Below are 11,826 nucleotides of genomic sequence, written 5' to 3'. Positions count from 1 at the left end.
CAAGAAGAACTGGCGGAACTCTGTATGGATTGCACTTTAAAATTAAAATTTAGAGAAATGTCTTTGGATGAATTTTGGCTGCATGTGGGACATAAATACTCTATATCAGAATGTGCCATCAATGTGCTGTTGCCGTTTTCAACCTCTTACTTGCGTGAGCTGGACTAGACTCTTGATCGTGTTGCCTCTGATGTGATAGCCAATGAGAGTGAGCAAGCGTCACCTACCAAATGTTGTTTGCTTCTATAGCTGAAATTTGGCAGCCACAAACATGCCATGAAAGTAGAGTACTGAGAAAGAACATCACCCATATTATTATTATTATTTTTTTTTTCTATTTTGGTTTTCACTGTACAACAGAACATGTGCCAGGAGAACCAACTGACACTGTGAGTCTCCGTGAGATCTTGTGTTACTGTCAAATTATTCCTACAGATTTTGCATATGTATAAATGGTTGTATATCTAATTAGATGTCTATTGATGTATTCAAGTGAGAGAAAATGCAAGCTCAGTTCTTTAGTAATGTGATACTGATGAGTTTTGGTGTATTATAAGTTCAAATATGTCTGTTGGTTAAAGGGGTGGTTGACTGTTTTTTTTTGTTTTTGTTTTTTTCTAGGCTTGATTGTGTTTATGGGGTGCAGCCTAACATGTTAATGCATCGTTTAAAAAACAAACAAACAAAAAAAACATTATTTTTCACATAATTTACCTTTATTCTACACCGCTCTGTCCCTTTTCAGATAAACGCTCTGATGATTTCTTGGTTTTATGAGCCCCTCCCTCAGAAATACGCAATGGGCTCAGATTTGTTAGCTGGCCCGTGTCTTGTGATTCGCTAAACCGCCTAGTGCACATTCAAAAACGTCACGCCCCTCACCTCAGAATGTGCTCTAGTTGTATTGTAAACCATGGCTTCGTCAATATTGCTTATCATTTTTAGCCTGATTGAGACCTAGAGAATATTCGTGAAGGGGATTGCGCAGAACCTGTGCAAGCACAGCTCTTACAGGACGTTTCAGAATGGTATGTTTCTTCATTTGTTGTTGTCGCATACTTTTAGATACGCTGTTATTGTCACGCCCCTGGACACTTTGTGTTGTGTTTTCCCTCCCCAGGTGTGCCGTGTTCCCTTTAATTAGTCATTCTTTGCACCTGTGTTTTCCCAATCACCCAGTGTTTAAAAGCCCCAGTCCTTTCAGTTAGTGTTTGTCGGTCCTCAAACGTCATTCCCTGTGTTCCAGTGTCTCCTACGTTCCCCGTGTGATCATTAAAGACTGTGAATTGAAGTTATCTCCGTGTTTCCTCGTTCCTCGCTCCTTGCCTCCCGAGAAGTGTGACAGAAGGACCGACCAAAACAGTAACTTCCGTGTTTCCCCTCTGTTTTGTTTTCGTTTTCTCTCAGTGTTTTTTCTTTCCGTTGTTCCCATGGATGACGGAGAGCCATTCCCCGCCGCGATTCGCGAGCCAGAGCGAAGCCAAGCGACTGAGCAGAGGATCGCCTCAGAGGTTGAGCCCAATCCGTCAGAACAGCTCCAAGAGCCGGCGACAATGCCCACCACGAAGGAGCAAGCCATGGACGGTGTGAGCACGGAGAGGAGCTCCGCCCCCTGCCGCCGTTGGTCGGCCCCCTGGAGTCGGTGGCCATTCCTCCTCCATGGCTCCTCCCTCCATCGGCTCCATCGTGGGCCGCTGTTATGGCTGTGGCCTGGGTCCTGCTGTGCTCTTTCTGCTCCGGGTCCCTCCTGTCTCCTCCCTGGACTCTGTCTGCCGGCCCCCTCCCAGGTGTCCATCCTCCTCCTGAGCCTCCTCCCTAGTTCCCACCCACTCCCCTCCCCATGTTGTTTCTACGGTGCGAGGACGCACCTTCCGGGAGGGGGGAGTAATGTCATGCCCCTGAACTCTTTGTGTTGCGTTCTCCCTCCCCAGGTGTGCCGTGTTCCCTTTAATTAGTCATTCCTTGCACCTGTGTTTTCCCAATCACCCAGTGTTTAAAAGCCCCAGTCCTTTCAGTTAGTGTTTGTCGGTCCTCAAACGTCATTCCTTGTGTTCCAGTGTCTCCTACGTTCCCCGTGTGATCATTAAAGACTGTGAATTGAAGTTATCTCCATGTTTCCTCGTTCCTCGCTCCTTGCCTCCCGAGAAGTTTGACCGTTATTTGTAAATGCTACTGCTTATGTTAGCTTCTAATATATGGTTTTATCCGGATTAAAGCTTTAATACAGCAGAATACATGATTGCTTTGTAGCATTTTTGTAAAGTAATTGTTTATTTTGTAACAGTAAGAAGTGTTTGCCAGCAAGTATTGCTCGCTACTATGGCAACCGCGTGCACGTCCATGTTTAACGCTTCTCGTAGCTATGTGAAAAATATCTGTCTATACACATACAGTATATAATTGGAACACAGTTCATTGATGGAGCTGAGATGACAAGCTGATGATCTAAATCAGAGAGAGAGAGAGAAAGATGCAGTGCAGAGCGTGTGCAGAGCAGAGCAGTAGGACGCAAGGAACAGGATTAAGAACCGCTGCTTTAGAACATTGATTTTGAAACTTGTGTATCCATTAGAATAGTTAGAAGACAGAATAGTGATTCATATATAAATAGATTTTTTCGTGCACCCCTAGTTTTGATGGCATGGCAACAACTCTTCCTCTTCCTCCTCGTCACCTAGACAGCCATCAGGACAAGGCCACAGGAACTAGATTAGTCCTCTTGTCGGAGTCCATCTGACTTTGTTGCAACCTAGAATTAAGCTGCTGGTTTCGTCTGGCCAGAGGAGAATGGCACACTATTACGACACACTATTTCAATGTGTGGCGAAAAGGTAACATTTTGAGACCCGAGCCCAAGCTTTTATCAATAAGAAAATCTGACTACGCCACCCTAGGAGTTACCCCCAGGGAATAATACTCAAACAACCCAAAAATTATTTGATCAAGCACACAGGTTCGGTTCCCTCATAGAATTAGGCAAGAAACATGGGTAAAAGTATAAAAATACAAATATTTATTGATACAACTTATTTTAAAATACTCAACACTAAAATCAACAGGAGAAACTGAAAACCCAACTTCAAACAAAAAGAAAACAAGGTAATGACACAAGTCAACTTTATGTACCTGTAGCAATTGTATGTAAAACAAACCAAAATGAAATAATACCAGCAGGGCCGAGGCTTCCAACAGCAGGAAACAAAAGGGAGTTTGGTTTTACAAGGGCACACTTCCACACACACACACACACACCACTGTGCACTCAGATCACACTACCAAACACTCGAAGTGTTACACAGCACGCAATAAAGAAGAACCACCACCACAAGGAAGAAGATCCGTTCACCCGTGGGACCCCAGCTCCTGCAATAAATAAAAAATAAATAAGTGAATAAACTATAACAATAGACTTAAAGCAAAATGCAATATGGACATCAATTAATTGATAAAGCAACTCCACACAAAAGTGGGTATCAATACCAGACAGAAACAAGGGAGAACAATGAAACATTGGAAGGATCACATAATTGATCAGATGAAATTATTACAAAGCAACTTTGAATCAGATGTAAATAATCACATACAAGTCAAATTGCATTAATAAATGATTGGTCACATGCAAATAAAACAGCAAAACACAAAACAAATTAACAACAGGAATGAAGAAAAGAAAATCAAATCAACCAAGCCAAACAAACTTTACTTCCACATAATTAAAAGGCAAACGAAAAGAAAAAAAAGAAAAGAAAAGAAAAGAAAAGAGAAATAAGTTTAATGTATATAAAAAAGGAAAAGAAGACAAAGCACAAATTTTTATCTCTTATAAAGAAATGAAGAGATAGTCAGATGCACAAAGGTGAAGCGGGGCACTAAGACGGCATGATAAGAAACAGACACAAGCAGTCCCCTTCAAATAACAGCGATGACAGCGTCTTCACAGCAGTATAAACCGCAGCACGTTAGCGGCACGGAGAGCGAGACAGCAGCAAACAATCGGAGAACGAGAGGGAGAATCCTACAGCGAACACAAAAGGAGATGTTACTAATCATCATGTTGTCCACACTCCCAATTATAGTTGCGTTTAAAAAAATAATAAAATAAATAAACTTACGGTCAGGGTATCACGCCAGATAGAAAACTTACAGGCACAGGTTTGTCAGTCATGCCCACCGATAGCACAATGGGATACAAGAAATCCAGCCTATTTATCATGCGACAAAATGTTAACCCCACATCAACGTAATTAGCCCAATACAACAAGCTCGTTAAACTACACATACCTGAAAGGCGAACAATCATCAATCCACTACAGTGCCGAAAGGGCACCAGCACCAGAGCAAAAAGACGCGCTGCTACCACCGCCAACACCAACACAAAGGAGGAAGTCGGACGTGATGCATCCAAGGCCAATCAGCCCTTAAATCCCAGATACTACTTCCTGATAGGCAAACACTGTTATCACCTAGTCCCGTCATACGTTTCATACTGTAAAGCTGCTTTGACAAACCCTACATTCCATTCGGAAGGGCTCATCCCTATGCCCTAATCCCTTCAAAGGGTTTACCCTCCGGAGTGAGAGCTTCGAAGGTTTGAAGGGTGTAGGGGACCAAACAACTGTTTCTTGAAATGCCCTTCTGCGTCACCATCACGTGCCCACACGGCGGTGCTGTCATCATGCGCGGCCATGATTGTTTTCACTCCAAAGTGCCCTTCGGAGGGCGATATATTCCATTTGGAACGCACCGACAAGCTGTTCTTCTTCTTCTTTGTTGTTTTAATAGCGATCGGCATCCAACATTAAGGTGCATTACCACCACCTACTACACTGGAGTGTGGGCCTGAGTCAACTACCTCCCGGATAATAATAATAATAATAATAATAATAAAACCTTTTAAATTCTGTTAATTAAGCCCGTTATTCTCATATAATTTAATAAACTTTCATTGTTATGACCATTAAGTATGTATTTAATGCTAATTTCAATAGAACTTTGTTTCCTAATTTCTTTCTTTAATATCTCTCTTTCTGTCTTTTGGCAGTGACATAGTATGTTTTCCACTGATTCCTCCTCTTGACAATGATCACATAAGCCAGTTGGATGTTTCCTTATTAGATGTAATGTTTTATTCTCGTCCTATTCTCAATCATGTAATTAGACCTTCTATTTTGTTATTTCCTTTACAATCCCTCCTACTTCCTACTTTCTCCTGTATTCTATAGTTGTCACGAATCCGGTCCATGAACTTCCGTCTGCTCGCCACCAGAGGTCACCCTTCCACTACTATGGACTCTTGCACCACACCACTGTTGCACTTCACCCGGACTACAGTTCCCATCATCCATTGCACTGATTACACACACACAGTTGATTGCACACAGCACTGATTGCACACAGCTGTCATCAATCACACCTTCCCTATATAACACTCACTCTTATCCCCGTCAAGCTGCCGAGTATTGTTTAGCGCTTATCGTTTGATAGCTACTCTACGGAGCCTGTTTAGTTTACCCAGACTTAGCGTAGTCTGCCTCGTCTGTTTTCTCGTATCCTGATCTTTGCCTGTGTACCTCGGATTCTCCCTCTCGTCTTGCCCTATTCAGATTCTGTTTGCCCCTGCCTGGAACTTTGCATTGTTCTTGGATTTACCCCTCTAGTCTCGCCCTGTTAATTCTGTTCGCCGATCGTAGACCCACGCTAGCCCTAGGTATATTCTTGTGTCTTGCCCTCTATATACCCGTTTGCCATTATCTGATCCTTGCCTGTCTCTAACCATGTCTATGAATAAAGCCTTGCATTTGGATCCGCACGTCTCATGTCTCGTCAGCCCCGTAACAATAGTAATGTCTACCTGTTACTTCCCTATCCCAGTTATACTGACATTCCTTTATTATACTATTCTTAACTTTTACTTTTGTTTCTGATTTACTAGGATTTCCATAATCTCTACATGCCGCCTTAGCTAAAACATCTGCAACTTCATTCCCTTTAATTCCTATGTGTGCTGGAATCCACATGAATACTATTATCACATTTACTCTCTGCAGTCTAAATAAAATTTAATATATGCAATCCTCCTATTCTATGATGATATTGCCTTAATTGATATCAATGCTGAACTGAATATATTGTCACAGGACCAAAACAAACAACAGAGAAGGACCAGTGACACACCCTGATCTGACAATCATGATATGATAAATCAAAATTTCCTTGATCTATTGGCATATAAGTGGTCTTTGTACCATTAAAACATCCTGCAAGTTTCATAGCTTAAAACTGTGGTTCCTGAACACGTTCCTGGAGACCCCCAACCCCAAACACTGGAGTCTCTGGAGGTGTTGGAGTCTCTACTAATGAGCTGATGATCTGGATTAGGAGTGTTTGATTAAGGAGACATGGTAAACATGCAGTGTTGGGGAGCTCAATGAATGTGGTTGGGAAGCCCTGGCTTAAAACGTCATCCGCCCGGAATGACAGTATGACAGTCAGCGGAAGTGAGATAAAAATGTTTATAACATTTTAAATATGGATATTTTTCTAACAAAAACGCATTGATTGCCCCCTATCTAGAATTATAGCCCTTTAATGGTAGATCAGCTTGTTGGGGGGTGTTTTGTCCTGTCTCGTCCTATTTATTTACAAGTTGATTTATGTTCAACTTGTTTTCTTTCACTCATCAACATGCATATCTTGGCTTGTATTGTCAATTTCTAGTGTCTCCTGCTTTGTTGGGTGGTAATTTCATATATGCTACATATGTAGCAGCAGCATGTATTACATGTTCATAGCAGAATGTCTGTGGATATACTGGCAGTAGCAAGTCTCTGTACTTGCTCTGCCGCTGCAGCATAGCAGATCTGTTTTGCTAAATACATTAACATTGCAGTGTCCGTTAATATGCCAATCTCTCCGAGAGCTGTCATGACAGAACTACTCATGTCAACCCACAAATGTCACAAAACAGTAAATTTATAAAGCTAAAGATTTTGACCTGAAGTTGTTGTATTGTTCTTGTAGATGTGTGTTAATTTGCATTGAATTCATTACAAACATATTTACAGGCATTCTTTTTTAGCTGATTCCACAACTGATGTGTGCAGTTTTCTTTCTTTCTTTTTCTCTTCTTCTTCTTTTTTTTATTGCACTCTTTTTTGTGCTTCCAAGGTTGGATTTGCTTCTTAATTCAATACAAAACCTTTAAGGTTTTCCTGGTTTATTCAATGATTTAACCAACCTTGGTCATGCTATTTCAGATTATTACAACTGGTTTTAAATTAATCTCGTTTATTTTTGTTCAATCCTTCATAGTCCAGGTGTTAGTAATCTGCACTTAGTTTGTGTTTCAGAAAGCTTTTTTAAAGTCATGATTATACTCTTGTCTTTATTTAAACCATGTCTGGGAAACAGTGAGTACAAATAAAACTGTTCAGACTTTTTTTTTTTTTTAGTGCAACTTGAGTGCTAGAAGTGAATGATTTATTATGCCATCCCCAAAGGGCATTTTAATATATGATAAAAGGCAGCATTACCCTTGTTCTGCCTCAGAGGTTCCTGCCCTGCATACAGTACATATTGGCATGGCTAAGCGCTCTATGTCAAAGCTGCTAATGTTGCTGGTGGTGTATGTCATCTGTGTACCAGCCTCAGCACAAGTCTGCAGACTGCTTGGTCAGTCTGCCCTTTCTCTACTTTCTGCAGATAGAGATATCAACATTGGGGCAATTTTCTCACTCCACAAAAGTGCTCTTTTGAAGATCCATAATTTCACTTCCAAACCAGAGCAAGCAACATGTGGAAGGTCTGTATGATAATGACTCTGTAAGGCCTGTCATTGACTAAATGTAGTAATAATGATAATAATAATAATTGAACATGCAATGATTCTTTGCAACACATTCAGCTGATGCTTTATTTTCACAGCTTGAACTTGCGTGAATTTAAATTTGTTCAGACTCTGATTTTTGCTATTGAGGAGATCAATAACAGCACACAGCTATTGCCTGGTGTTTCTTTGGGCTATAAAATATATGATTCCTGTGGCTCAATAGCTCAGGCTATCTTCTCAGGCATGGCTTTGATGAACGGTTATGAAGAGACACTGAGTGATACATCCTGTTCTAGACCACTAGCCGTACATGCTATTGTTGGGGAGTCAAACTCCTCTCCCACCATTGGCTTGGCATCTTTAGTTGGTCCATTCAGCATACCTGTTGTAAGAGCTTGTTATTATGTTGAAGTAAATATATAAAAAGCAATGTGTTCAGTTTATTTAGCCTGTAGCAGTCTGTTTAGTAAAATGATGCTTTTAAGATACAGACATAGAATACAAATAGAAAATTAAAAGGCATATGGAAAATATCTGTGCATGCAGTTAACATACTCTGCTTTTTTTTCCGTATCTGTTGTAGATCAGTCATTTTGCCACATGTGCATGCCTGAGTAACAAAAAAAGGTATCGATCCTTCTTCAGAACAATACCGAGTGATTATTACCAAAGCAGAGCTCTGGCTCAGCTGGTCAAGCACTTTGGCTGGACCTGGGTTGGGACAGTCAGGAGTCGCAGTGACTATGGTAATAATGGTATTGCAGCATTTGAGGAGGCTGCAAAACAAGAAGGGATTTGTATTGAATACTCAGAGGCCATATTTAAAACTGATCCAGAAGAGCAATTTCTGAAGACAATAGAAGTGATAAAGAAGGGCACTGCCAGGGTGGTACTGGCTTTTATGGCATTCGGAGATTTTGTCCTCCTCCTGAAAGTAATTGCTCAACACAACATCACAGGGATACAGTGGATTGGCAGTGAATCCTGGATTACTTCTCAAAATCTGGCAGAAACAAAGGAATACAGTTTCCTTTCTGGAGCTGTGGGTTTTGCTATAGCAAATGCTAAACTTGTGGGCCTGCAAGAGTTCCTACTGAATGTGCACCCTGATCAAGAACCAAACAATGAACTTTTAAAAGAATTCTGGGAAACAGCTTTTCAATGCTCTTTCAGGAACAGTGGCAGTGATGGCTGTACTGGTTCAGAGAGACTTGCTGAGCTGCAAAATGAATATACTGATGTATCCGAGCTACGAATAGTAAATAAGGTGTACACTGCAGTGTATGCTGTTGCACATACACTACATAATGTCTTCACATCCTCCACCAACACCAGCAAAGGAGAACGGCCCACACCACAAAAGGTATGTAAGAGCATGAAGAGTATAAAAAAAAATTATATATATAGTAACAGTTATGCATGACCAGATGCAACCAACCCTGATCATAACTCTGACCCCACACATGTTGTTAATTCATTATTATTCATTGCATAAATGTATAATTACAATGTAACAAGGACACCTTAAAAAAATTATGTTTATGCCATTTTTCACTCAGATGTTGGAATATATGAAAGATGTGAGCTTCACTGTTAAAACAGGTGAGAAAATCTTCTTTGATGCAAGTGGTGATCCAGTAGCGAGATATGATCTGGTGAACTGGCAGCCTGCTGAGGATGGAAGTATTCAATTTAAGCATGTGGGCTTCTATGACAGCTCACTGTCTTCAGAACAATGCCTTCAAGTCAATCAGGAACACATGCTATGGACAGGAAACAGTGGACAGGTACATAGATACTATATACTCTAACAGCATTGAAGGCATATCAAGAAGGTATTTGAATTATGAGGAGAGCCAGCAAGAAACATAATTTACATCAATATACCTGAAAATATATGAAAGCAGAATGGTGCCATAGCTGGAAAAGTAATTCCATGCGGTTAAGCAAATACATTAAAAAAATAAAATCATCATTTGAGCTTATTTGAAAACGTATTTTCTCATAGTTGCCTGTGTCCGTGTGCAGTGAGAGCTGCCCCCCTGGCACTAGGAAGGCTGTGCAAAAAGGTCGGCCTGTCTGCTGTTATGACTGTATTCCATGTGCAGAGGGAGAAATTAGTAATGGCACAGGTAAAATAGTACATGCTAGATAACTCTTCTGATAAAGTGCAATAAAGTGAAGTGTAAGCATTGGTCAAGTGACCTCATGATTCATTTTCCATTCAAATAATCTGCTCTTGAAATTCCTTTACAGATTCTAGTGCATGCTTTTCTTGTGATTTGGAGTACTGGCCAAATGAAAGCAGAGACAGATGTGTATTAAAAGTGGTTGAATTCCTTACCTATACAGAAATCATGGGGATGGTGCTTTGTATTTTTTCCTTCATTGGGGTGCTACTAACAGCAATTGTATCTCTTCTGTTTTATCTTCATAAAGAAACACCTATTGTAAGAGCCAACAACTCAGAGCTGAGTTTCTTGTTGCTCTTCTCACTCTCACTGTGTTTTGTCTGTTCTTTTATTTTCATTGGTCGGCCCACTGAGTGGTCCTGTATGTTGCGTCACACAGCATTTGGGATCACTTTTGTCCTCTGTATCTCCTGTGTTCTGGGCAAAACTATAGTGGTCTTAATGGCTTTTAGAGCTACACTTCCAGGAAGTAATGTCATGAAATGGTTTGGGCCTCTTCAACAGAGACTCAATGTTGTTTCCTTAACATTAATAAAAGTGATTATCTGTGTGCTTTGGTTAACAATATATCCTCCTTTCCCATATATGAATTTGAGCTATTACAGAGAAAAGATAATTTTAGAATGTAACTTAGGTTCAGCTCTTGGATTCTGGACTGTTCTGGGTTATACTGGCCTGCTATCAATCTTGTGTTTTGTTTTAGCCTTTTTTGCTCGTAAACTGCCTGATAACTTCAATGAAGCCAAATTTATCACATTCAGTATGCTCATATTCTGTGCTGTCTGGCTCACATTTATTCCAGCTTATGTCAGTTCTCCTGGAAAATTTACTGTAGCTGTGCAGATATTTGCTATTTTAGCGTCAAGTTTTGGTTTACTATTTTGCATATTTGCCCCAAAATGTTACATAATTTTGCTAAAACCAGATAAAAACACAAAGAAACAAATGATAGGGAAATGATGAAGCAATACAGATGATGCAATAAATATATTTTGTTAATGCTGTCAAGCAAAACACAGGCTATGTGATTTTGGCCACTGAAGAATTGAAGCATTAAAGGCTGTTTCAAAATAAATAGGAAATGCTCGATATTACTGCCTGAACTGAATAAATAAATAAAAATAAATAAAAATGAATAAATACAAAAATGTACTTTATAGTCACTAAACAGGTGGATTTCCATGTTTCACAACAATAAAGCCTACATTATAGCAGCACTACTTTCAGGGCTGTCTGACCCTTTAGTTCTACTCTCCACAGGCTGTGGCAGGCTCTGCAGTGTAGGCCGGGTCAGCACTAGACACAGTGGACTCTCGGTGACCATCTTCATGACAGCCATGTTCTGGATCTGCATTATATACTTCCTAATAAAAAATGACATAGACTTTTTGCATTTAACAAGAAATTTAATTTAATAGTCTTTATTCCTTACAGCTTTCTGTATTTCCTTGAGTAAACAATATTGCAATTTATTATGTTCATAATTTGAATGTACACAATTGTATGCATCTTATATGTATTTTTTGTTACGTCTCATACATATGTCATATTAAATGCAAACTGTAGATCTAGGTCTATTTGTTTATATTAGCAGTTTGTTAGTCAGTCCATTCAATTTCATCCTCCAATATATATGCTCCAGTCTTGTTTTTGTTGCATCCACCCATTTACACAATTTCATAGTACTGAAACTGCACTCATCAGAATTACAAACAATTTGTCCTTATCATGGTTACATATAAATCGTAGTTATCTCTCCATTATCAATTCGTAACAGTAAATAAAGAGGGGTCATATTGATCATGA

At 39.9% G+C, this 11,826-nt stretch overlaps 1 protein-coding gene across 1 annotated transcript; it reads left to right on the top strand.

The window, feature by feature from the left end:
- Window positions 1–7,580: 7,580 nt before the first annotated feature.
- On the top strand, window positions 7,581–10,980 carry LOC107702194 (extracellular calcium-sensing receptor-like). The gene is made up of 6 exons (XM_016504435.1): window positions 7,581–7,801; window positions 7,924–8,215; window positions 8,412–9,191; window positions 9,388–9,615; window positions 9,837–9,960; window positions 10,085–10,980. Exons 1-6 carry the CDS (start codon window positions 7,581–7,583, stop codon window positions 10,978–10,980), a joined length of 2,541 nt encoding a protein of 846 aa, XP_016359921.1.
- Window positions 10,981–11,826: the final 846 nt, after the last annotated feature.

This window comes from Sinocyclocheilus anshuiensis, unplaced genomic scaffold (genome assembly GCF_001515605.1).
Source record: "Sinocyclocheilus anshuiensis isolate Anshui unplaced genomic scaffold, SAMN03320099.WGS_v1.1 scaffold618, whole genome shotgun sequence".
NCBI lineage: Eukaryota > Metazoa > Chordata > Actinopteri > Cypriniformes > Cyprinidae > Sinocyclocheilus > Sinocyclocheilus anshuiensis.
This window is presented reverse-complemented; position numbering and strand designations above follow the sequence as displayed.